Source organism: Oryzias latipes, chromosome 2 (genome assembly GCF_053564925.1).
Source record: "Oryzias latipes strain Hd-rR chromosome 2, Olatipes_Hd-rR_3.1".
NCBI classification, from domain to species: Eukaryota; Metazoa; Chordata; class Actinopteri; order Beloniformes; family Adrianichthyidae; genus Oryzias; species Oryzias latipes.
Genome location: NC_136238.1, coordinates 29,942,508 through 29,970,222, shown reverse-complemented (window position 1 = coordinate 29,970,222; position 27,715 = coordinate 29,942,508). Strand labels below are relative to the sequence as shown.

The window sequence follows — 27,715 nt, the reverse complement described above, 5'->3', positions numbered from 1 at the left end:
TGAGTTTTAGCCAGAGAGAAAGGATGGTTTGAGCGAGGCGTGAAAGATGCCATATTTGTCAAGAAAGATAAACATTATCTTATTAAGACTGGTGGTCTCAGGTTTAAATCAGTCCCAGACAAACAAACCAGTTTCACTTAGGTCATTAACAGCTGAAAGAGATTACCAGGTTGGGGAGGGTAGCCACTGTCTTCCCAACTCCAGATGAGAACAAAGGACTTCTAAAGACCTAAAACCATTTAGTCTAAGTAGACAAAACTATCCAGTTTCAGGTCTGACTCCTCCCCCAGGAGCACATTTGAACTAGCTCTTTTACCCGCTATTTCAGAATTGACCATTTGGGTAAGAGGTGAAACGTTTCCAAATTTGAAAATGATAATGTCCAGATGGCATTTTTAATCCTACTTCTGTGAGTCTTCACAGACAATTGGGGTTTTAAGATGATCAGTTAATAGTGTTTATTAACAACACACAAAATCCTAAAACATAAAAATGTCTCTTTTTGTGTTTCTGCAGTCCTCCCCCAGCATTGGGTGACTGAAGATGAAGATCTGTTCAACCAGCAAAGGAACTTCAGAGTTGAACTGGAGAAACCGGACCCTCTGCTTTATAAAGAGGAACCGGAGGTACCACAACCATCAATGATTAAAGAGGAGCAAGAAGGGTTCTACAACAGTCAGCTTGATCTGAAGCAGGAGACTGATACCTTGATGGAGATACCTACTTATGAGGAAGATGAGAACAGTAAAGTAGATCTAAACAACCAACAGTGGAACTTCAGAGTGGAACATGAGGAACCAGAACCTCCACAAACTGTAGAGGAACAACAACTTTCACAGATTAAAGATAGACCACAGGAACCAGAACAGCCACAGATTAAAGAGGAGCCAGAGGAACTCTGCATCAGTCAGGATGAAGAGCAGCTTGATCTGAAGCAGGAACCTGATACCTTGATGGAGATTCTTACTTATGAGGAAGATGAGAAGAGTGAAGCAGATTTAACCGATCAGCAGAGCTTCAATGTAACTGATAGTCAGGATGACGAAGGAAACCAACATGAAGAATCAACATCAACTACAGCTGAGGAGACAGAATCAACATCAACTACAGATGAAGAGACGGACCCACAGAACACATATCAGAGGAAGAGAAGAGACAGAAGTCATGTCCAAAGTGTGGACAGCTCTCACATGTCAGAAAGTCAGTGTAACTCTGATGTTAGTGAAAGATCAAAGAAGGATGATTTGGTTAAGAAACACAAGGAATCTCCAGCGCAGAATTTTTTTTCCTTTTTCAAGTCTGGTGAAAGCTCAAGAATCACTAACAAACCTTTTCATGTAGGATTTCATAAAGGAGAGAAACAATTTTCATGTAAAGAATGCGGTGGAAGTTTTAGTCAAACATCTCATCTCAAAACACACATGAGAACTCACACAGGAGAAAAGCCTTTTTCTTGTAAAGAATGTGATAAAAGTTTCAGTCATTTATCCAATCTCAAAACACACATGAGAACTCACACAGGGGAAAAGCCTTTTTCTTGTAAAGAATGTGATAAAAGTTTCAGTCAAATATCCAATCTCAAAACACACATGAGAACTCACACAGGAGAAAAGCTTTTTTCTTGTAAAGAATGTGACAAAAATTTCAGTCGAATATCTCATCTCATAAGACACATGAGAACTCACACAGGAGAAAAGCTTTTTTCTTGTAAGGAATGTGACAAAAATTTCAGTCAAATATCTCATCTCATAAGACACAAGAGAACCCACACAGGAGAAAAGCCTTTTTCTTGTGAAGAATGTGATAAAGGTTTTAGTGATTTGTCTAGTCTAAAAAAACACACAAGAACTCACACAGGAGAAAAGCCTTTTTCTTGTATAGAATGTGATAAAGGTTTTAGTGATTTGTCTAGTCTAAAAAAACACACAAGAACTCACACAGGAGAAAAGCCTTTTTCTTGTAAAGAATGTGGCAAAAGTTTCAGTCAAATATCTAATCTCATAAGACACAAGAGAACTCACACAGGAGAAAAGCCTTTTTCTCGTGAAGAATGTGATAAAGGTTTTAGTGATTTGTCTAGTCTCAAAACACACATGACACTTTAAGCGCAAGAAAACTTGGAGCAGAGAACTTGTGCAGTAAAAACATGGGGTTTACATGAGCAGAGGAAGAGATTTGGAAAAATTTGAAATTATGATTTTTAGAATGAAATATTTCAAGCTTTGTTTTTATGTTGCCATATACATATGGAATATACCGCCAATGTACCTTCTTTGAAAGCCCAAAGTACCAAACATTCAGTCCCATTCACCCCCACACACACCCATTCACACGTTGATGGCAGCTGTGCTGTCTCACACAACCTATAACCCCCAGGATCAATGTGGGGTTCAGCTTTGTCCAATGACACTTTGACACATGGACGGGCAAAGTGGTAATTGAACCTGTGATCTTCTGATCAGAGGTCAACCACTCTACCTCTGCAGCACATCCAATCACTTTGGTTTTCGTAATTCCGATAATTTAAATATTTTAATTTAAAAAAAATATTTTAATTAATTTTTAGTTTGTTCATGTGTGTGTTACCATGACAACACAAGAAAGATTTTGTAAACGTCTTTAATTCTGATACTTTTTATGTAATCAGTGAACATTTGATTATTGATTTAAACAAAAAGAAGTAACTGCAGTTTATATTTTTTTAGACCAATTTTAGTGAGGAAAAGATTTTCCTAAAAATGTATGAAGGAAGAGGCGGATAAAGAACCAGACTGGTGTTTTTGTCTGGTGTTCTTGTTATTCATGTTTTCTAGTAAACATTAGAACTGTTCCTCTGTTTTTTATTTTGGTTGTCATTGTTCTGTTTCAATTTTATCTATGAGGAATAAAGTGGACATGAACATCAGTCAGGAGTGTGGAGTCTTTCTCACAGTGTGGGTTTCTACTGTTTGTTGATTGTTGTTCATTTTTAGTGCCACATCTGCCACTTTAAATACGAAGGACTGCGTTTAATATAAAACACATTTTTTCAATAATTCATCCATCCATCTCCTTCCGCTTATCCTGCTTATCCTCCTATTATTATATTCTGAGGAAATCATGGATTCACAGACATTTGATTGAATTTCTGTCTGGATCAGAAACCAACAGCAGACATTTCAAGCCGTCATCTGTTCCTAATGTTCATTCCCCGCCATCATTGAAAGCTTTTGGAATAGTCCCTAAAGCCAGCGATCGGGCCGCTTTGGAGCATGAACTCATCACTCGGTGTCACGGTGGCAGAGAGATGACAGATCCCAAATCTGAGGCTGAAATGATCACGTCCTACCAGCTATACTCTGGATTTGGGACCAAAAACCTTTGAAGATGTTGGAGCATTGTTGGAGAATAGACTGACAACATTTGTTTGGAAGAAAGATTGACCTTTGACCCCTCCCTCATGTGTTCCACATCCAGCTGCAGACACACCACTACAGCTCACATTCCACTTCTGATCCAGCAGTTAGAACCAGAGCCTGCATTTGCAGCAGGTTCCAACCCACTGACCACTGATCCACACAGGGGGACGTCCTAAGGGGCGGAGTCAGCCACTGGAGAGAGCAAAAAGGAGAAATGGGGGTCACTCTGTCCTCTCTGTGTCTGGACCTTCAGAGGGACAGTGCTTTGGTCCAGAACACGGATGCTAAACTAGCTCTCTGGAAACTTGAACTTGTTGAATGGGAAACTTCCTGAAATCTTCTTCATCTGTTGACTTGTTCTTTCTTCATCTGAATGAGCTCAGTCCTCTCCCAAATCCAACTCCATCTATCTTCAGTGCTTTGGACTGAGTTGGAGCAGAACTAGAGCTTTTTTCAGATGTCCTAGTACTTTTAGATCAGTGTCTTCCAATATTTGGAGCCCAGGTTCACTTCTTTCCCTGACAAAAATCCCAAAAGGCCTACCAGCCACCAAATAGTCAGAAACCAGAGAAACTTGGTGGTCTGCATTGATGAGAAACCAGTCCCTCCAGGATGACACATGGCTTTTTGGAATCATTTCACACACAAACAAACGGGAAGTTGTGCTTGTTTGTCTGAGAAAATGCAATCAAATGTGTGATAATGGTCAATGTAAATGTTTAGATAAAGGCTGTAGGGGATTCAGGGATTGTGGAGCGGTTGTTGTTTCCTTCTGGGTTAAAGTGCAGTTTTGTGTAACCTCCCAAAGAGGAGATGTCATGATCAGATCAAGGTGGACCCAGATGCCGCAACCCGGAAGGAAGAGGCAGGTATGTGAAAAGGTAAGTAACTGGTTTTATTTTGAAGGGGCTAGCGGATCCAGTAGGGGAGAGCGGCGTGCAGCTTGACAGCGGCTCGTAGACCAAGGTGAGCACGGAGATCTTACAGCGGCATGACCGGAGCTCACGGCAGTGGCGTGAATGGAGTCTTTTGACTGCGACGTGGTTGGAGTTCTTGGCGGTGGCGTGAGGGATTCAGCTTCTGCTCGCGTCGGCTGAGGACTCGGGAGACTCTCGTGGGAAAGGCAGACCTGAAGCACAGCAACAGAAGGTAAGCGAGGCAACATGACACAGAGGGCCAGACAAGGCATGAGATGAGTTTAGCACCATCAGGTTTAACGATCTGGCGAAGAATGCTTGAGGTGAGTCTCCTTAAGTAGCAGGTGCGTGGATGAGGTGATGAGTCACAGCTGAGAGTCTGGAGCAGAGCTGGGAGGGGGAGGAGTCTGACAGGCCACCATGACAGGAGAAACCCAAAAAAGAAAGGAAAAGCAAAGAGACAGCTGGAAGCCATCATGATATTCCTTTCAAACAGGAAGTTCTTTGTCATTTCATGCACTAGTTTCATTTAGCTCTAGTTGTTGAACATTCTAGAAACTCCTAAAAACATTTTCTGTCCACTTTGAAACCATCTGGGGCTGACTTGGCCTTGCTCGCTGGGATACGGCCAACATCCAGAAATCTACCAACAGACATTTTTAGCTCTAGTTGTTGAACATTCTATGTTTTGAAGAGGCAGGCTCTTCTAAAAGAAACTAGCAGGAACCCCAGCGCTGGTCTTTGCTTGGATTTGGTTCAGACTTGTTCAGAGTCAAATGCATGTTTTAAGGGGAGGAGGATTATTTTGTTGTTGCTGTTTTTGTTCCTATTCTTACAATCCACTATATGTCCCGTGTTGAATTCTACTATTAAAATGTGGGAAACAAATGTTTATCAAATCCAAATCAATCCAAAAGCCTGGAGACTGGATGGCCGTGGTCCTCCCTTTGACCTGGACAGTGGTTGCCATGGCGACCTGCACACTCACCAAGCTGGAACTTAGAAGAAGAAAAAGAGACCAAAATGATTGATAAAGCAGGTTTTCCAGGGAAATCCCACAAAGTGCTTTCCAAGCTAGAACTAAGAATATCCAGCATGCATTTGGAAAAACTCATTAGCTTCTTGTGGAAAATGATGAGTCATTGGAAAAGCATTCTATGAATGCTTTTCAGGTGGTTCTGTCCTCAGTCCCTTCATGGCTGCTGCTTCTCTTCTGCTGATGTTTCTGTAGGATGAAGCTGCTGAAAAACGCTGAGTCTTTTCTATCTGCAGCTTCTGACAGCAGAAACAGTCGTTTCAGTGGTTCTTTCAGAGGTGCTGATGTTGGATGGAAGAACAAGTCTCTTAGGTGATGGAAGCAGCAGATATTGGAGGAGAAGATTTCATCTGAGAATACGGACAACTTCCAGACCAAAGCTGTTCCTGTCTTCAACAGTCTAGAACAGTTTGTCCTGCAGGAAGTTCATGATGTTTACTTCTCTGCTGGATTTCCATTTTCCAGTGTTTTCCACAACTGATGATGTAATCAACCTGATCTTTAAAACACTTTACTTCCTGGTTTCATTGACAGCAAATGTTCCTAAAGATCTGACCCCCTAAAAGCTCCAATAGCAGCTCAGCAGAAACTCTGATCTTTCTTCTCCTTGCAGCTCTTGATGTGGAGGGGCGGAGCCTGAAGAGGAAGCATCTTTTTGCAGGTGGTGCTGCAGCTTTCCCATTTCCACTCCCTCCTTTCATCTGCTGCCCACTGTTCCCCTCTGAATCAGGAGGGAGGAGCTCTCATCTGTTCTGCCCACCCCCATCTAGAAAGACATCAGCACCACCTGAACATTCCAAAGCTCTTTTCCAACCCATTTCTACTGAGAAGGAACCAAACACATGAAGATTAGAACAGCTGGAACAGGATGAGGGGGAAGGCTAAAGATTCAAGTCTGTTTGTGAGTCAAAGATAGAATGAAGACAGAAATCAATAGAAAACACAGAGTTGATTCAAAAGAGCATTTATTAGATCCAAACAGGCTGCAGGAATTTTACAGACAGCTTTCAGTTTGAAGCCTTTTGACACTAAGATGCAGTTCTGCAAACAGCCAGCAGGTGTCTCCCTTCTCCCTCCTGCTTCAATGCAGTTGGTGTTGTTGCAGCAGCTGCATCAAAGTGATTCTCTGCATCCAGAGGCTTTCATTCCTCACTAAGATCCACTCTGTTCATTCATGTCCTCTGGAGAAAACAGGCTTGATGCTCAGAAAGTTTCTACTAGTTTCAGACATTCTAGAAAATGAGGAGATTCAGATGAAACTTCTTTACAAACTGCAGCTAAAAATGCTGTCAGTATGAAAAAGAACAGAGTTTTGCCCACAAAACACCAAAGAAAAAGGAAGTTCAGTCAGAAAACTGTGGAAAACATCAATCAAAGCAAAACTCTGAGTCTTTCAAACTGCATGAGTCAATATTTGATCATCAACAGAACAGAGATGATAGAAAAATGATTCAACTGAGAGACTTTTGTTCACTAACTGAGATCAGACGGGATTTCTGCTCCAAAAACTGACTTCAAAGGACTTGAATCCAAACCAGTGAGTCATGTGACCACAGCGTTTGTCCGTGTCTACACTATGAACATTCTGGTCACATGACCATGTTGGAAGTTTCTGAATGAAACTCTGTGTTTGTTTGTCAATGAGAGTTTCTGGAGAACAGAAATCAAGTGTGAAACATCTGGAACCAGAATCTTGTGATCCAGAGTTCTGGTTCTGTCCTGTGCTGCAGCTTTGGAGGATCTGCAGGATCTGCAGGAGGAGACCAGGAGCAGGAGTTCCTGTCTGCAGACAGAAGAGGACAAACAACATCCAGAACTCACTAAGACTCTACTTTCAGGGATCATTTCTTTAGTCTGGAACTAGAGGATTGTGTTTCTACAGAGGTTGGTCTGGCTGTCCATGATGATGAATGAAGATGTTTCCTTCAGAGCAGGAAGCTGGTGAGAAGATGAGAATCTTCTTCACTGATGAAGACTGTTCAGTGTTTCTGGATGTGACACTGAAGGAGGAAACATTGTCTGAGTGGACTGTTGGTTTGTTGGAACCTGAAATGGATTTTTGTAACGAGTCATGAATGAATCAGATCAGGTTATCTCTGTCCTGAGGTTATTATTAAACTCTGACAGTCCACTTGAATCTGAATGTGAGATTTTACCTCCATGACATTTTTGGATAAAAACATCAAACCTTCATTGCTGCCTCCAGAAAAACCAGCAAACAGACTGAGAGGAAGACACATTCCTCATCTACTGTCATCAGTTCAGATTCATCAACAGAAGCTGACAGTTTCACAGAGAGGACTCAGACCCTGCTGACCTGGGACTGACCGTGGAAAAACCACAGAAAAGGATCCTAAGTGTCAGTGGGGGGGGGGGTCACGACTCCCCGTGGAAAACAAGGGAGCAGATGAGAGAAAACATCCTCCAGAAAGCAGCTCCACACTCAGACTGAGTTTATAGAGGCTGACAGGACTGAGGTTCTGCCACAACAGTTGATAAAAGGGGGATATCCCATGATGCACTGGGATCCTTTTCAGTCTTTGTGTAGATTTATCAGCCTCTTTTATTTCATGTTTGTGTTTTTTTCTCTTCATTAATCTGTAATTTGAAAATCTGGAGTTCAGAATGTTTTTTCTCAGCTTCAGGAAGCGACACAGAAATCTGACACGTTTTTCTGCAGCTGGAGATCCTAAATGTGTCAGGATGGAGGTCAGACATCTTTGATGGTTAAATCAAGGATTATTTTTTAAATTCTTAGATGAATTTCATTGTGGATGTTCTGTACTCCAGCACTTCTCTTTGTCCTTCTTGCTTCACCTCAGATCTGCTGCTCCATATCCTCAGACGATGAAGAAAACTGAATTTATATTAATTAAGACAAACTATTATGATCTAAACCAATCAAAGCTGCTGCTGTTAAGATGCTGACAGAAATGTTTTCCATCCTGCAGGTTTACCTCAGGTTCCTCTCCTTTCTCCCACATTGTGGTAAGTGTTGAGTCACTTTTGAAAGACTTTAATCATCTGTGTATATTTGTACAAACATGAGCTCTGAAAAGAAAACTGGAGGGATTTTAAGGCAACAGAGAAGACAGGTTTGATGAACTTCTGCTCCCACAGTCGATGCAGCAGAGACAGAAACTGAAGCCTCCATCACATCACAGGCAGAGAAAGGAGGCAAAAGCTTTTCATCTTCACTTTTATCTTCTGCTTCATTTTGTTCTCAAGACCCCTAATAAAAGTTTTCTTTTGTGTTTTGACAGGGAACAATACAACATTTGAAATAATGTCACATATCTGTGAACTTCCTGCTCAGCCAAATGGTTGAAAACATTTTGAAAACATATATGTTGAAAAACCTTGTTTTTATGTAATGTTTCCCCAAGGCAATAAGAAAAATGAAATAACTGTTTTTATTGATATTTTATCTTCGATGGGTTGTTTAAAAAATCGTTCTCGTTTCAAAAACATAAAGAAAATCCTGTCCTGATAAACAGAAACAGTTTATAAAAGCTTGTAGATTAAAAACTAAACTCTGCAGAACACAGTCTCTCTGCTCTGCTCCATTCTGATCCTCCTGCAGACAAATAGATCCATGAACGTTTTTGTTTTCCTGGTCTGAGCTGGAATCTGGATCTAAACTGGACAGATGGATAGACCTGACATTGCTGCTGATTTTGTTGTAGAGCTAATGTTAGCTTGAGGGGCTGTAAGTTAGAGGGGGAGTCTGCATACAGATGGATGATGGGAAGAAAACAGCCTGAATCTGCACCACCATCCTGCATCAGACGTGAATTACTGTACTAATAAACTTCTGTTGCTCTGGAGAAACTATGTCCTAGAAAACAACACAGTTTTTTTACATTTTTATTTTGTCTAAAAACAGCATCGACATAATCATCATCATCAAAAGACCAATGGGAACAGTTTGGAAGAAGATCAGAAGATGATCAGAGTGGGATTTCAACAACCCGTCATCCACAGATAAGGGATGGAGGCACATTTGTTTGATCTGATTAAGCCCGTTTGGACTCTGGCGCTCCACGCGCTGGATGAATAGTGGCGTTTGGAGGAAGTGCGGCTGCGCAGTCCGTCACTGAACACCGTCACTGCCTGGACCTCTTTCTGGGTCCTAGTGCCCTAAAGGTTACAGCTCCTGGTTCCACAAGAAAAAAGTCCATTCTAGAGGCCACTCTGACGTCATCATCATCAAAGACAGCGTTACCTAGCAACCATACCAAGACCATAGCAGCTATAGAGGGAAACACAACAAACCATCAACGGCGGTTAAAGCAGTCAGACGTTTGTTCTGCAGCTCAGCAAAAATCTCTGCTTTAGGTTTTGGGGAGAAAAACAAAGGAAAACACACGGAGAAGGATTCTGCAAAGGAAATCCCAAGTTCTATTGGTAAGTCAGCGTCCTGGAAACATGCTTTGTTGGTTCTGAAGTGGCATGAATGCAGACTTAGATTGGTTTGTCTCCTTGGATTCTTCAGATGGATTCAAGCTGTAAATGTTGTCAGCATAAAGCAAGTTTGGACTAAACTAAAGCAGAAAGTGGCTTTGAAGATGGTCAGGAGAAATGAGGGCTTTTTTCAGGAATTCTTGGAAGAGGAGGACTTCTCCAAACAACCAGAATCTAGGAGGAGGTTTTTTCAGCATTGAGATCAGGATTTAGCATGAGCTTCAATCCCATTTTTGTTCAATCCAAATGTTTACCGTCATATTCAGGAGTTCAACTCTGAAAGCCACCATGACATCATAGACATTAAAGACCCTGTTACCTAGCAACCAAACACAACAAACTGTAGACTATTCAAACTGGACATTTTGGGGCAACAATTCTTTTCTAACTCAAGTTTTTATGAAAAATCCAAATGATGGAAACAGATTGTGTAAAGGAAATGAGGATCTATTGGTGAGTCACAGTCCTGGAAACATGAGTTGTGCTCTGATGAAGACGCCTGATCCAAATGTGGATTTTTGAAATGTTCTTCATGAGATTCAAACTGATTGAAGCTTTGAATTAAAGGTGTCAACACATTTCTGCATTGGATTCATTCTGTTTCAGTGTCTAAGGTTGGTTTTGTGGCAGAAACCAAGTTTTTGTTGAACAGTAGCGTTTGAAAAAGCAGAAAGTGGCTTTGAAGATGGTCAGGAGAACTTCTTTGAAGAGGAGGACTTCTCCAAACAACCACAACCTTAGAGGAAGTTTTCTGAGCATTCATAGAATGCTTTTACAATGACTCATCATTTTCCACAAGAAGCTAATGAGTTTTTCCAAATGCATGCTGGATATTCTTAGTTCTAGCTTGGAAAGCACTTTGTGGGATTTCCCTGGAAAACCTGCTTTATCAGTCATTTTGGTCTCTTTTTCTTCTTCTATCTTCTTCTATTCTTCAATCCATTTTCGTCCCCCATAATTCTGTCACCAGAACGTTTGAAGGGACGACGTAAAACCCCACCCTCTCCTGTGCAACATCATATCCTGTCCCTGCAGTCAGATGTTTGATGTGTTGAGGGTCCAGGCTGTGAAAATACCAACAGTCATGATGCTCGCCAGAAAAACCTGGGACCCTGTTCTCTAGAAACACACACCATTTCTGTAATTGTCACTAACAGGAGGAATGTAATCTGGCCAAAACGCAAACGAAGGACTTTAAAAGAGATAAACATCTCCTCTGCACTTTTCCAGAAACAGAAGGTAAATGAAAATATTATTGCTCCTAGACCTCTTAAGTTAGCACTTTTAAATGTCAGGTCTTTAGCAGGAAAAACATTTTTAATTAATTATTTTATCACTGAGAACAAAGTTGATTTTATGTTCTTAGTTGAAACCTGGTTAGATGAGAACAGCAGTGGAGCCGTTCTCACAGAGTCAGCACCTCCCAACTATGGTGTTATTAGTAAAGAAAGAACAAGCAGAAAGGGAGGGGGGTTGCAGTTTTGTTTAATGAAATTTTTCAGTGTAAAAAGTTATCTTTTGGAAGCTTTCCATGTTTTGAATATGTAGCCAAACAGCTGAAGGCCTCACTCAAAACCATATTTATAAATATCTACCGCCCCCCTACATACTGTGCAGAATTTAACACAGAGTTTAGTGAACTGCTGTCCATAGTTTGTCTTGATTTTGACTGTATAATCATGGCTGGAGATTTTAACATCCATTATGGAAATCTTGAGAACAAAGGCACTAAGGACTTGATAAACACTTTGGACAATTTCGGATTGACTCAACATGTAACAGAGCCCACACACAACAGGGGGAATATTCTTGATTTATTGATCTCCAAAGGTCTGAACATCACTAAGGTTACTGTATATGACTTAGGTCTGTCTGATCACAGCTGTGTTTCCTGTGAGAGCATTATTCCAGTATACACAAATGTTTTAAGGGAGGAGATCACAAAACGGTATATAACTGAAAATACTAGTGAGATGTTCAATCAGATGTTCTCCCTGACTCCTCCCCTCTCAGGGAATTCAGTCAACGAACTTGTTAACAGCTTTAATTCCAACATGTCAAATATCATGGATAATATTGCTCTTAGTAAGGTGAAGGTGATCTCTGGTAGGAAAAAATCTCCATGGAGAAATTCCATTATTGTAAACAATGGAAAAAGAGAATATCGGAAATTTGAACGCAAAAGGAGAAAATTTAAACTACAGGTAGATTATGACATTTATAAAGAGAAACTTCACTTATATAATTTACAACTGTGCAATGCAAGAAAGTCCTATTTTACGGAAATTATTAACAAAGACTCCCATAATGCTCGGGTCCTATTTAATATAGTCGACAGGTTGACAAAACCCCCTGTGTCCGTGGCACCAGAATTTTACTCCATCAAAGGCTGTAATGACTTTGCCAAATTCTTCAGGGACAAAATCAAAAACATTAGACAAACAATAGTTTCACCAACTACAAGTTCAAGATATGAACCCTATCCACTAGAAACCAGTATTAATCCAATGGCTCAGTTTCAACCCATAAACAGTAAAAAACTGCTGGACATTCTATCGCAACTAAACTCCTCCTCTTGCTGTCTGGATATTCTACCCACAAGCTTTTTCAAAAAAGTCTCAAAGACATTGGAACCAGACCTGCTCCAGACTGTCAACTTGTCGTTAACATCTGGCGTTTTCCCAGATCCACTGAAAACAGCTGTAATTAAAACTCTTCTAAAAATGGACAGTCTAGACAAAGCTCAAATGAACAACTATAGACCGATATCAAACCTGCCATTTTTAAGCAAGATCATTGAAAAAGCTGTTTTCTATCAGCTAAATGAATTTCTAATAAAAAACAACTGCTATGATGTCTTCCAGTCCGGCTTCAGACAGAATCACAGCACTGAAACTGCCCTGATCAAAGTGATTAATGACATACGTTTGAATACAGACAGTGGGAATATGTCAGTGCTAGTTCTACTGGACCTCAGTGCTGCGTTTGATACAGTCGACCATGCAATACTACTCAGACGACTGGAAAGCTGGGTGGGTCTCACTGTAACACATTAGGCCCACTGCACCATAGGACACGTCATACATTTTGGAGAAAATACAGTTGTGAAAATATGGTAATCAAAGAAACTCTCTACATTTTCACAAAAGGTAACCCACTTATTTTAAACTATGCATTTTAGTAAACACACACCCGACACACTACATACACTCATCTTTTATAATAATAAGGTGGTGACCATTGATCTTCTGTTTCCTACCCCATCTCCTCTGGGGGGGAGTAAGACCCTCAGTAGTGGTGATAGTTGTGTCTCTTAGGCCAGGATTCTAGACTCAATCTTTGCACCGTGTTAAACTGTTGAGTTCAATGTAATGTGGTTGAGAAAGTCAGTCCATCAAACTTTTGTGCTGGTGCACCCGCACAAAGGTTTGGTGCACCGACTTTCTCATCTACATTACATTGAACTCAACAGGTTTACATGGTCACTTTCTTTTTTAATAGTGTAACCAGCAGCTCTGCCTTTGACAGGTGCATGCCTGTTTGATTGGGGATTTGGTTCAGCTGTGTCTGTCCTTATATAAGGAACAGGGAGTGAGTGGATAGACAGTGGCTGCCTGCCTGCATGGTGGCATGTATGGCTGAAGCTCCTCTTGTTGGGAGGATGTAGATCACCTTTTACTCATATTCTGCTCTTTTAACTAGATGCTGTAAGTGGCTGGAGGTGTTGCAGATGTCATGAGCCACTGCATGTTCTATACCCACCCTCTTAATACATTTTAATGTGTTTTTAGACCGACGTTGTATTTATTGTAGGGATGGGAATAGAAGCCCCATGAAGCTTCCCTTGGGGTTCATGTAATTGTGCCGGAAAAATGAACCACCCATTCAGGGCTTTGCAACCACACAGAACAGCGGCATCTGGTGGCGGACTGGATATATATCATATGCTTCATCTAAGCTCCTTGTAACACTTCACTGTGGAAATGATGATGAAAAAACGTAAAACAAAACAATGTTGTTAATGATTAATAAAAAGAACAATGTAAAACAACACATGTGACGTTTTCTGTGAGAAGTGCTTGACAGCAAAACACACATCACATGAAGGAAAAAAAACACAAAGCAAAAAATAAATAAAACAAAATTGTAAGATGCTGGCCTTGAACCCAAGACCTCTGGATGTGACTCCCAGCAACCATTTCACTGAGCTATCTCTACTGATGTTATATTTTGTCCGTATTCTCAGATTTCATCTGAGAATACGGACAACTCCCAGACCAAAGCTGTTCCTGTCTCCAACAGTCTAGAACAGTTTGTCCTGCAGGAAGTTCCTGATGTTTACTTCTCTGCTGGATTTCCATTTTCCAGTGTTTCCACAACTGATGATGTCATCAATCTGATCTTTCAAAACACTTTACTTCCTGGTTTGATTGACAGCAAATGTTCCTAAAGATCTGACCCCCTAAAAGCTCCAATAGCAGCTCAGCAGAAACTCTGATCTTTCTTGATGTGGAGGGGTGGAGCCTGAAGAGGAAGCATCTTTCTGCAGGTGGTGCTGCAGCTTTGGGCATGTTTTCCAACTCTTTAGCTTCTGCTGTTCATGGAGTCGTGTCCCTCTGTTCTTGGAAAGGAGAAACGTGTAGAGAACTTTTCCCATTTCCACTCCCTCCTTTCAGCTGCAGCCCACTGTTCCCCTCTGTATCAGGAGGGAGGAGCTCTCATCTGTTCTGCCCACCCCCATCTAGAAAGACATCAGCACCACCTGAACATTCCAAAGCTCTTTTCCAACCCATTTCTACTGAGAAGGAACCAAACACATGAAGATTAGAACAGCTGGAACAGGATGAGGGGGAAGGCTAAAGATTCAAGTCTGTTTGTGAGTCAAAGATGGAATGAAAGCAAACATCAATAGAAAACACAGAGTTGATTCAAAAGAGCATTTATTAGATCCAAACAGGCTGCAGGAATTTTACAGACAGCTTTCAGTTTGAAGCCTTTTGACACTAAGATGCAGTTCTGCAAACAGCCAGCAGGTGTCTCCCTTCTCCCTCCTGCTTCAATGCAGTTGGGGTTGTTGCAGCAGCTGCATCAAAGTGATTCTCTGCATCCAGAGGCTGTCATTCCTCACTAAGATCCACTCTGTTCATTCATGGCCTCTGGAGAAAACAGGCTTTATGCTCAGAAAGTTTCTACTAGTTTAGACATTCTAGAAAATGAGGAGATTCTACTGGATTTAGATGAAACTTCTTTAAAACTGCAGCTAAACATGCTGTCAGCATGAAAAAGAACAGTTTTACCCACAAAACACCAAAGAAAAAGGAAGTTCAATCAGAAAACTGTGGAAAACATCAATCAAAGCAAAACTCTGAGTCTTTCAAACTGCATGAGTCAATATTTGATCATCAACAGAACAGAGATGATAGAAAAATGATTCAACTGAGAGACTTTTGTTCACTAACTGAGATCAGACGGGATTTCTGCTCCAAAAGCTGACTTCAAAGGACTTGAATCCAAACCAGTGAGTCATGTGACCACAGCGTTTGTCCGTGTCTCCACTATGAACATTCTGGTCACATGACCATGTTGGAGGTTTCTGAATGAAACTCTGTGTTTGTTTGTCAATGAGAGTTTCTGGAGAACAGAAATCAAGTGTGAAACATCTGGAACCAGAATTTTGTGATCCACAGTTCTGGTTCTGGTTCTTTCCCTGTTCCAGAGACAGAACCAGGATCCAACGCCTGACTGTGTTTTCCCCTCACCCACACATAGATCTCTGACATCCAGAAATGTTCTGTCTTATCAATGATTCCCTCAATCCTTGATTGGTCCATCCCAAACTCACATCTGTCCATCAAATGTAGATCAAAGGAGAAAGTGGTGATCTAGAAAAGAATCTGTTTGTCTGCAGGTCTGTTTTTCTCCAGATCCTGGAGCTGCTGAACATCTGAATCCAACCCATGTTTCAGATCAACAGTGATTGATCTGAAACATGATCCACCTCCCACCTCTCCACCTCCCAGGAACATCGTCCAGTCACAACATCTCTGCCGACCAGCTGCTGCTGCTGCTCCTCTCTGCTCCTCCAGGAGGAACATCAGTCCCATAGCCTGCAGAGAGAAAGTGTAGAGACAGAGATGAAGGAGTGTGTCCTGATCCTGGTCTGTCAGTCAGTGATGCAGCACAGCAGCAGAAAGAGCAGCAGGAGCTTCAGTCCTGTTCAGAGCAGCAGCTTCCTGTCATCTTCACCTGTTGGAGCTTCTGCTGCTCTGATTGGCTGACTGTTGTCCTGAAGCCTGTCATCATTCTCCTCAGAGCTTCACTGAGAAGCTGCAGCTTCACAGGAAACTCTGCATCTTTGCTCTCAGACTAACTTTAGGACCAAACATCTGGAAGCAGCTGGACTGACTCCAACCCTCTACTGACCTCAGAGTCTGCAGTTTGGAGTTTGGACTCTCCACCAGATCCTGGAGCTGCTGAACATCTGAAGACTGAAGCTTGTTGTATCTCAGGTCCAGTTCTGTCAGGTGGGACGGGTTGGACTTCAGAGCTGAGACCAGAGCAGCACAGCTGGTCTTTGACAAACTGCAGTCCATCAACCTGAATTCAGAACAAAGAGTTGAGTTTAAAGACAAAGTTCCTGTTTTTCATCCTTCACTTCTTCTAAAGAGTTCAGAGCTGAAGAAGATCAGAAAGTTTAGAAAAAGTCCAAAGATGTGAAGCAACAGCAGCAGATCAGAAGAGTCCAGCAGAAGCAGAGAAGAACATTCAGAAACATTCAGGACAACATGCAGCTGCTTCAGAAAAGAAGTCCAGATGTGTGAAAGTCAAACATCAGCCTGTGGCTGCATCCAAACCAACTGATGTTTCTGCAGCAACAGCAGAAAAAGTCCACTTCCTCTTTCTGCTCAGCTCTTCTCCAAACAGCACTGAATCATGGGAGAATTTCAGCAGCATGATGCTGGAAAGTCTTCATCCCAGTTTTCAGGAGATGATCTTCCAGTCCTTCTCTGCTGCAGCCCTTCAAGCAGAGACTTTCAGCTCCAACAGATCAAAGCAGAGAGAAGAAGGAAGTGATGAGGAAGAGTCAGCAGCAAATGTTGGACATTGATCCCTGATCCATGACTTCAGCTCTGAATGAAGAGTCAGAAGCTGCTGGGAGCTTTGATGGATGATGTGATGATGTTTGTGGATGAAAAGGTGAGGATGTTTGTGGAGGATGTGTCTGTCAGAGCAGCATCCAGCTGCAGCATGACTCTGTCACTGTCTGCTCACAAACATCAGCCGCTGGACTCTCAGCTGCATCTGCTGAAACACAGCAGCAGGACTCAGAGTGCATGTGAGCGTGCACGGCTGCTTCTTCTGCAAGTAGTCTTTTGGAGCAAAGGCACAAAGAAGAGCTGATGGCTGCAAGCAGAACTTTGTGGAGCACAAATGTCAGCAGACATCTTTGAAACAAGCAGCTACAGGAAGAAAAGAAGAAGTTCTTCTGCAGATCTTTGAAGAGAACAAGCAGCTGCAGGAAGAAAAGAAGAAGTTCTTCTGCAGATCTTTGAGGAGAACAAGCAGCTGCAGGAAGAAAAGAAGAAGTTCTTCTGCAGATCTTTGAAGAGAACAAGCAGCTGCAGGAAGATGCTGCTGCAGATCAGAATCTGGACATTTCTGCTCACTGTGGGTCAACACAACTTTGTCATCATATTGATGTGAACACAACTGAAACATGGAGTCTGACCTCAGAGTCCGCAGTTTGCAGTCTGGACTCTCCAGAAAACCACACAAATGAAGAACTCCTGAATCCTGCAGGTTCCAGTTCACGCCCAGGTCCAGTTCTGTCAGATTAGACAGGTTTTTCTTCAGAGCTGAGACCAGAACTTCACAGCTGATCTCTGACAAACAGCAGTCCTCCAATCTGCAATCAGACAGAAAAGTGTGTTCAGGAACAGTGATGCAGCTGGAGGTCCAGGAACTTGGTCCATTCAGTCAGGTGGGACCCGCCCTGATGACAGACTGAGAAATGACATCTTCACTGTTTGCTCATTTCTTTTGGATTTGGACCCAAAAACATGATCAGGAATAAAAATGCCATAGATTAGAAATGACTTGAAATGAAGTTAAAACAGACGTGGAATTGAAATGTCATTGATCATCAGGAACTATTCATGACTAAAAATTTTAATCCAATAGATTTGCTTTGATTTAAAACTTAAACCTAAAATTGTATTTCTTCATCTCGAATCCTGAATTGTAAAATGCATTTTCAAATGACCACATTGCAGAAAAACATCTGAAAAAGTCTTTAGTTCTCCTCTGAAAGCATTTCCTGTCATCTCTAAACTGTAGAGGGGCCTTGAAAACCATGAGGATCCACGGGGCCCAAAATGTCTGAATGTGGCCCTGAAGAGGAGCTGCTGATGGTTCTGCTGGTAATCTAAACCAGGGGTCACCAACATGGTGTCTGTGGGCACCAGGTTGCCTCCAAGGGCCACATAAGTGGCCTGCAGGCCTGTTCTAAACATAGTACAAGTGACCATTGAGCTGCTTCTGAAGTTTAATTTCATTGGGTTGCTATTCTGTTTGAATCAAATTTGCATTTATATAGATTTAAAATTGACAATATCTTAAAAATATGGTCATTATACAGTGTACATATTATTTGAGTATACAGTAATACAGTAATATTCACATAATTCACATAACCTGATTGAGATGCTGCCTTCATTTCTAAGGAAGGTGGTTAAATATGAAAAACATTCTGGCCTGTCAGTTTCCAACAGCTGCTTCCAGCTGTTCCTGAATCCTATCACAGAAGTTTGTGTCTGCATGGAGAAATGACATCAGGTGACTCAGAAACTGCTGGAAAATATCCTGAAACGCTGAAGAAGATAATAGTGGAGAATAATTATCATCTGGATGAATGAATGATGGATGAAACCTGCTGCTGCTGGACTGAGGCGCCGTGCTCAACGCTTAACTCACTGCAGCATCTGTGGTTCTTAACTGAAGGAGGAACCATGGACTCCTGGTTTCAGACACAGAGACACAGAGAGACTCTCGTACTACGGTTCAGTCAGTTGTTCTGAATAAATAAATAAAACTCTTTATGCTGATCAATCAACTGTTCTGTAGATTTTCATAAATGTTTCTCAAAGCATCAGAAATGTTTCAGAAGGTTTTTGATGAGGAAGGATCAATTATGGACATTCTTCAGCCGCGTGAACGTTCAAACATCACTAAAGCTGAGCCAGGCATCCCATAATGTCTGCATTACCACTGCATCATTCATCCCAGCGTTCTGTGCTAAAGTGATGGACTTTGAGCATGTGATGACTCCCACTGTGGAACCATCAGCAACATTTTCTCTGGATCTACAGAGACTTTCCCTCTGAGCAGTTGCTGCTGAAAGACATTGTTTCTGCATCTGAGACAAAGTGGAAGAAAAGTGACGTCACAAACAGACTTGGACAAAAAATAACAAAAAAAGATACCAAACGCTGTCAGTGAAACATGGCAGTCATGGAAAAGAGGAATTAAAACATGGAAGAAATGTGTTCAATCATACATGTAGCAGTTAGAATTTGATTAAAAAATCTGCAGGTTTGGTTCAAATATATGCATGTTGATTTTCTTTAACACGACTTCCTTGATAATCATGGTGCGGCATAGTGAAAATGGGACATTTTTCTATGAAATGTAGAGATGTGAGGATCATCTGAAAATGTAACCATTACTGAGATAATAAAGGACTGAATATTGATTTTTGTTTACCACCTTGATGTTATTGTTGATAATTATTGTGAGAAATGATCAAAGTGATGAATCTTGTCACTTTAATGAGTATAATCAATCATTATTAATAAATAACTATGTATGACTTAGTATCCATGAAGTACGTCTCAGTGTAGAAAAGGTTGGTGAACCCTGGTCTTAGGGTTAAAGGTAGGGATGGGTATCGTTAAGGTTTTAACGGTACTACTACTCCTATTGATACTGCTTATCGATCCTGTATTTTAATGATAATCATATCGAATTGTATTTTTTTTTTTTTAACTTGTCCTGTCCAACAGCTGGGCAGACAGATGAGAGCTGAGGGCCTCTTGTGTTGGACATATTTTACTTTAACAAGAGGGGTTATTAATCTTCAGACAAACCAAAGGTATGTCTGAATAAACCCCTTTTGTAATTGAGGCCAAACTTTATTAATTTCAATCATGTTTGAAAATCTTTGGTGTTGGACCGGACGGAAAAGGAAAGAGGGGAAGAAGAGAGAGGGATGTTAGAGAGGGGGGGGGGGGGGTAGGAAAGTGATAATAGGAGGGGAGGGGGGATAAGACCATGAAGCAGCATAAAGCAACGAGTTTACTGGTTGTTAATCATTATGGTAAGGTTCAAATGTAGTACAAAAACGGCGGGGCTTGTCCACACACACACTCAAATGTTATAAACACACCTGCTAGCTGAAAAAATGTCCACCTGTCGACATGTACACAAAACAGATAGTGTTCACACGCATACTTATGCCTTAAAACCAACTAGTGTGAAATATTTCAGTCATTCAATCATGCAAACTGTTAGTGCAAAGGTGAGCTAACACCTGTGCTCAGGTGAGTGTTTATGTTCTTCTAAAATGGATGGTGGAACGTGAAAAGAAGGAGGGAGAGTGCCCAGCCATCCCCACCCCAAGACCCCCACCGCGGCGGCAGCGGCAGCCGGAACCCCCCCCAACGCCACACGGGAACCGGCAGGGAACAACCGCCGCCCGGGCGACCAAGCCCGCCACCCAGGCCAGGGCCAGCAGGACCGCCGCAAGGCCCCCAGAGCCAGAGAGCAGGGAGGCACGGAGGGAAAGAGAGCGCCGCCCCAGCCCAACCAGGAGGGCAGCCCCCCCGCCGCGCCGGGAGAGCCCAACGCAGGGCCCCACCGGATAAGGACGCCCACAGCCCCAGACGAGCACCCCACCACCACCCAGGAGTTCCGGGCATCTTCCCGCCCCAACCCCAGGTATGAGCCAGGACCCCCCAAGGGAGACCGGCTCTGCACTCCAGGCAGCCATCCGCCCGGCCCACGGTTGATCCATTCAGGGAAGAGCAAGGCAGGGGCCCGCCGCCCCTGCCCCGGAGGGGAGCACCCCGGGGAAAAAGGGGGGCCACAAGGGGTGTTGTAAATATGGCCCGACCAGGCTCGGCCACTGTTGGAAATTTGGCAGGGCCCAGCGCTCAGGAGCAAGGACCAGAACCCATCCCCCAGGGACACGAACACCCCCGGCTCAGATGTAATGTGAACCCCCCCACCGCGCGGAGAGAGCACCGCGGGGCCCAGGAAGCCGGCACCCCGGGGACACGGCCGCCGTCGCAAAGGGGCCCGTACCCCCCACCAGGGAAGAGGCAGGGGACAGATGGTCCTAGGTCCCACCTTCCTTGCAAAATGTGTGTGCGTGTATGTGTGTTTGAGAGGGTGTGTGTGTGCATGTGTGTGTGTTTATGTTGGGATGTATTTATTGAGGGGGGAGGGGTGTGTGTACTAAGGGGGGTGCAGTTAAAATTGGCGGGTAGGGCACTAAGGGGACATCTCCTGATTACTAACAGTGACGTCCCCTCACCCTCCCCACCAAGGGGCCCTGAATGTCTAAGGTGCGGTTAAAATTGGCGGGTAGGGTGCTAGGAGGACATCTGCTGCTTGCTGGCAGTGATGTCCAAGCACCCCCCCTACCAAGGGCCCTACATGTCTAAGGTGCAAATAAAACCGAAAGAGGGGGGGCCCACTCCATACGGCAACCATAGGAGGGGGGCTGCTGCCTTGTAACCCCCCCCCCCCAGACTCATCGCAGGCTAAGCCCCCCACCCCCTCACCCTAATATGAGGTTATATGAGGAAGGGGTAAGTTAGGGACAGCTGGTAGACTGTCCCCCGGTGGTCAAACAGCTGCCCCCCCCCCCCCCCCCCCCCCCAGCAAGGGGGCCAGGTCCACCCAGCCCAGGGGCCCCACCCCCGGAGGCGCCGACACCCCAGGCCCAGCACCACCCGCCCCACACAGAGAGAGAGGAGCCAGAAAGCGCCACCCCCCCCCCCCCCCCCGAAGCAAGCCCAGGCCCCCACCCCCAAACGCCGGCCCTAGAAGAGCTCTGGTCAGGCCTCGACGGGACCGAGGCAGCCAACCGGCCGGGGAAACCGCCGATGGCCTCAGCGGAGACCCCGACCCGTCAACCCCCCCCTGCCCCGTACCAATAGTGGCCCCCCCCCTCCCCCAGAATGCCCCCCCACAGGACAGGAATTGTATTTATTTATAATATAGCGCTTCTCATGCATTTGTGCAGCTCGAAGCGCTTTAACATTAAAAACAGAAAACACACAATATTACAGTAAAAACCCAACCCACCCTTCACCCTTCCCTCTGTTAACCCTTGTGCTATCTTATATGACCCCACCCTTACTTTGACGTGTTATTCCTACCATGACAAAGGTGGATAAAGGTGGAAAGATTTCATGTAATCCATGGACACCAGTGAAGATCACAAATCATTGAAGAAAAAAGGTTCAGGGCACTGTCTAGTGGGTCTAGATGACCCAACTCCCAATGTTAAAGTGCCTAGGATAGCACAAGGGTTAAAACATATGACCCATGGCCCCCATGTACAATGAATAATGACTATGTAACTGTAAAAATAAATAAATAAACAAATAAAGAAATAAAAACAAGTAAGGCTTGGCTCTGCTGTGAGGAAACAGTATTTGGGAATCTCTTCATAGCAGGAGCCAGCCTGGCCATGGGTGCATCACCACAGTGCCCCCCCAGACCAGGACAACACTGGGGTCCACTTCACAGCTGTGAGGCTGCAAAGTTAAACTCCAGCTGCCCCAGCAAGGAAGACAACTGCAGCAACAACCACCGACCAAGCCGGCAAGCCCTGGAGGAAAAGATCCCCACAAGAAACACTGGGGCTAAAATCATGATAAGATACTAAAATTAAAGACATAATATGTATATAAAACATAAATTTAAGAAAAAGATGCATAAAAGGAAATAGAATACACAAAATAGCCTATACTAAAACTAATAGAATAAATTAGCAGTTAAAATCAACTAAAAGCTAAATTAAAAAGGTGAGTCTTGAGCATCTTCTTAAAAACCTCTACAGTCTCTGCAGCCCTGAGGCTCTCCGGCAGACTGTTCTACAGGCGAGGACCGTAATGGCAGAACGAAGCCTCACCATAAGTTTTGGTCCTCGCCTTAGAAACAACTAAGAGGCCAGCACCGGAGGACCTCAGGGTACACGAGGGCTCATACTTTAAAAGAATGTCATTTAAATAAGAAGGCCCAAGACCATAAAAACATTTAATAGTTGTAGATTTAAAAAGAGACTTTTTGGGTAAACTAGAGAGCAGGGCATTACAGTAATCTAAACGACTGAAAATAAAAGCATCAGCACCTCTGTGCTGGCAAGAGAGAGGAACGGGCGGACTCTGGCAATGTTCTTAAGATGGTAAAATCCTGACATTTTTGATGTTTGGGATAAAATTTAGCTCGGAGTCAAAAAGTACGCCCAGGTTTCTAATACAGTTTTAAAAGAGTGTTAACAAGTTCAAGGTCATCAGGAGACATGGCAATGTAAAGCTGAGTATCATCAGCATAGCTGTGAAAGTCAACGCTGTGTCTCTGTTATCGATACGTTTTGAGAACGAAAAATAAATAAATAACAAATTAAGAACATGAAGTAGGGCTGCACGAGATGAGGAAAACTCGCAATACGTGATATTAGAGATTACTATTGCGATAATGATATAATTTGTGGTATATAAACGAACAGCAACATAACCAAAAACATAATTCCCATTTCATTGCAACAGTTTAATAAATATACTCCAAATGACCCTCGTCAACATAGGTGACAAACATCTAACATAATAGGTCTCCATCCGATTGGTCAACAACGTGAAGGCGTCGGTGCGAATGGTCAAACGCATAAACGGATATAATTGATTCGTTAAATGCTTTAAGCTGCCATAAGGTTGTTTTAAACACATTTAAGGTTTAAGATTTATTGCGATTTTCGCCGTCTTTTGCGATATGCGTATTGCAGAGCTGGATATTGCGATAACGATACATTTGCGGTGTATTGTGCAAGCCTAACATAAAGTGTTTTATTTTTGTCACTATGCAACAATGTTTTTTTAACAAAAAATTTTACTTTATACATTTTTCCAACTAGAAAAGTAAAATACATGAAAAAAAGAAGTTATTTATAGAAAAATAAACAGCAATGTTTTGACATATTTCTGTCATGATGTAAATATAAAACAAATCAAATAAATGTTTGAGTTCATAAGATCGTCCCAGAGAAAGTCTCTGCTTCAACTCCCGCAGTGAAAGCTGCGTCTAAATCTGACGCCCGTGTTTCCATCTCTGACAGTTTGAAGCCAAAGCCCCTCCCCCGCCTATCTACACCTGCTTTTCCTCTCTACTTGTTCATACCCTCTGCAGCAGTGAGTCGTTTTTTTCTCGCGCCCCTCCAGCGTGTTCTACACAGAGAGCACAAAACACGGTCATCATAGCAGCAGGTTGACACCATAGTCGTGGCGCTCTAGTGCAGATTTCATTAATTTTACGTGCGCCGCGTACTGTCTGAACAACAGCCCCGCCCCCTTGCACACAAGTTGCCAGACAGACCTCTCCTCTTCAGCTAGAATAGCGAATTTAATATCATCATCAATTACCAGAAAATTGACTGACTTGTAGAGTTAAATATGGCAGATAATGTTTATATCCTGTGGGACACAAAAAAAATGCGACTTGTCCAGTACCGATAGCAGAACCGTTGAGGTCAGATCATAACGATACTGCAGTCTTAAAGAATGTTGCCCAGGGGCTCGTTCAATGTCGGGGCTCGGTTCCCCTCCCTAGTTTCAGCTGGTTCTGCTTCTCCGGAAGTTCCTTTTTCTCACCCCCCCCCATGAGAGTGCTGCTTCTTTACTGTGAATGACATCATGAATAGAATCCAACCCCTTATCATGTTTTTAGGCTGTTTTTGTTCCTTCTGGTTTATGTTTTGGTCGTATCGTCCAGCCTGATCTGGTCTGTCAGATAGTTTTATATTATTGCTATTAACGGCCCGGCTAAATGAGTGCTGGTAACACTAGGAACTACAGATCCCATGATGCAACGCTTCAGCTGCCTTGCTGAACTGTTGAGCTGTGCAACTTCCCTGGAACTCAGAGTAAAATGTGACGGAGGTGATGATCATCTGAAATATTGATTTCACTGAACAGTCCATTCAGAAGTCCACAGAACCACTCAGAACACCAAACTGGACGTAAAAAGGAAAATCCTGTTTCTGGATGTACTCAGCATGATGACGTCATCTGCTTCTCTGCTTTATGACTAGCGCCCCTTAGTGGTGAAAATCAGAACCACATTTACTATGACAGATCAAATGAACTGGAGAACATTTGACACAGTAATCCAACATGAACTCTTACTGTGTCAATCCAAACTAGCTGATGATCCTGCAAATTATTGTGAAGCTCTCCCTCACCATGCTGAAGGCAACAGTTTCATTTCTAGTGGTAAATGAATCTGCAGTCATTTCTGGTTTTCAGTGACTGAATGATGCTGTGACCAAAGAACTCTTTGTGTGTTTTTTGTACTAGTGACATTCAAAGGAAGTGTCTGTTCTAGATTCAATATTTAAAGATCTTTTCAAACTATTTTCTTCAAATAGATTTTCTGTAGAATCCTTTGAATGGTTTTCTGAAAACTGGAAGCTGAAACTAATTTGGACGCCAACTTGAACTTTCTGCAGGACGATCTGTGAACATTTTTCTGACATGAAATGGATCCGTGTTCTAGAATAGTTTGGAGATCCTGATTGAAACAGATCAGTTTTCTATCAATCATCAGAACAATCAATTCAATTGATGAAGAAAATCTGAACCAATCATCATTTTACTGCGTATTTAATTTATTTTTTATGAGACACTGGTTTGTTTTGTAATGTAAAACGTACCGACATGTTTTGGTGGAATGTCTTCCACCTTCATCAGGGTCGTCATCAGGTGGTGGTGTGTGACGTCTTTAAAAAACAGCTGATTGTGACTGAGGCGGAGTCACCTGTCAAACTTTGACAAGTGACTCCACCCCTTGATGTCCGTTTTTTGCTGGAGGATGTTGCTCCAGGTGTGGGAGAGCAGCAAGGCCCCCTCATCCCTGTTCATGGAAGTGTGGGCTCGCTTTCTTATCTCCACCGCCTCCATGATCCATCTGCGGTGTCTGTTGTCTTCAGTGCGGAGGACTTTGGCCTTTTCCCAGTCCATGATGTGGTTTTCCTGCTTGCAGTTCGTTGATCGTGCAGAACTGGTAATGGACGGGGAAGACAAAACGGAGGAGAAAAAACACATACAAAATGCACTAACCAGGTGTCAATATCCTCAATGGGCCATAAAAAAGGGACAAACACAGGTGGAGCAGAGGAAATACAAGGAAGCAGAGAAGAAAAATCTAACGAAGAAATCAGAAAACAAAGGCATGGTTACATTGCCGTACATCAGAGGAAAAACAGAATGCATCCAAAGGGCCATGAAAAAAATATCACATCAGCACCCCAGTGAAACCGTATAAAAAACTCAGGCAACTACTGGTTCACCCAAAAGACAAGATCGAACAAAATAAGAAATGCAACGTCATTTATGAAATCCCATGTCACACCTGCAATAAAACGTACACAGAAACAGTACGCACCTTCATCACAAGAAAAACAGAACATCAAAAAGAATGCGAAAAGGAAACAAACAAAATACTAACAAGAGCCAGACGACAACAGGCAGTTCAAGAAAATATGAAATCAGCCATAACGGACCACTGCAAGCAGGAAAACCACATCATGGACTGGGAAAAGGCCAAAGTCCTCCGCACTGAAGACAACAGACACCGCAGATGGATCATGGAGGCGGTGGAGAGAGGAAAGCGAGCCCATACTTCCATGAACAGGGATGAGGGGGCCTTCCTGCTCTCCCACACCTGGAGCAACATCCTCCAGCAAAAAACGGACATCAAGGGGTGGAGTCACTTGTCAAAGTTTGACAGGTGACTCTGCCTCAGTCACAATCAGCTGTTTTTTAAAGACGTCACACACCACCACCTGATGACGACCCTGATGAAGGTGGAAGACATTCCACCAAAACATGTTGGTACGTTTTACATTACAAAACAAACCAGTGTCTGATAAAAAATAAATTAAAAATGCAGTATAATTCTATAGACACAATGAACCTCTTTGAATCAATCATCAGTTTGTTTCAAACACGGCTGTAGACAGAAAATCTTTCAGTGAAACATCAGAAAGTTCTTCACCTGATCCTTTCTTCTCATCCTTCAGGGAGTTCAGCTTCTTTACTGACCTCAGAGTCTGCAGTCTGCAGTCTGGACTCTCCAGAAAACCACACAGATGAAGAACTCCTGAATCCTGCAGGTTCCAGTTCCAGCTCAGGTCCAGTTCTGTCAGATTATACGGGTTTTTCTTCAGAGCTGAGACCAGAACTTCACAGCTGATCTCTGACAAACTGCAGTTCTCCAACCTGCAATCAGACAGAAAAGTGTGTTCAGGAGCAGTGATGTAGCTGGAGGTCCAGGAACTTGGTCCATTCAGTCAGGTGGGACCCGCCCTGATGACAGAATGATAGATGACATTTTCACTGTTTGCTCATTTCTTTTGGATTTGGACCCAAAAACATGATCATGAGATTTCTATTGCGCCTGCGCGAGGCTGCACATCCGTTACTCTGTGTGTGAATGTTTGTACGTTTTAGACTGTTCGGTCTAATGCAAGCCAGCATTAGTAGAATTGTTTATCTTAGGAATGAACTACTGATGCTCAGGAAACATAAAAACCTTGGTATCCGTCATGTTATTCCATC

At 42.9% G+C, this 27,715-nt stretch overlaps 2 protein-coding genes and 1 non-coding gene across 4 annotated transcripts in view; 2 read left to right on the top strand and 1 right to left on the bottom strand.

Annotated features, from left to right (window-relative positions):
• LOC144986810 (uncharacterized) overlaps positions 1-2,905 on the top strand; it is a 508,483-nt gene extending 505,578 nt beyond the window's left edge. For both annotated transcript variants that reach the window (XM_078935014.1, XM_078935018.1), the window contains one exon: positions 517-2,905. In XM_078935014.1, coding sequence (XP_078791140.1) covers positions 517-2,105 — 1,589 coding nt within the window. In that variant the 3' untranslated portion in view covers positions 2,106-2,905. The remainder of the gene's footprint in view (positions 1-516) is intronic.
• A 4,268-nt stretch (positions 2,906-7,173) lies between these two features.
• On the top strand, positions 7,174-7,379 carry LOC144990724 (small nucleolar RNA U3). The gene has a single exon (XR_013654682.1). It is a non-coding gene; the product is annotated as a small nucleolar RNA U3 (small nucleolar RNA).
• Positions 7,380-14,738: 7,359 nt separating this feature from the next.
• The window catches only part of LOC144986832 (NACHT, LRR and PYD domains-containing protein 12-like), a 457,161-nt gene continuing 444,184 nt past the window's right edge, over positions 14,739-27,715 (bottom strand). The window contains exons 8-11 of the mRNA XM_078935135.1: positions 27,200-27,376; positions 17,545-17,721; positions 16,239-16,412; positions 14,739-15,922 (exon numbers count right to left, since the gene is read on the bottom strand). Of these exons, the coding sequence (XP_078791261.1) occupies positions 15,910-15,922; positions 16,239-16,412; positions 17,545-17,721; positions 27,200-27,376 (541 nt within the window). The 3' untranslated portion in view covers positions 14,739-15,909. The remainder of the gene's footprint in view (positions 15,923-16,238; positions 16,413-17,544; positions 17,722-27,199; positions 27,377-27,715) is intronic.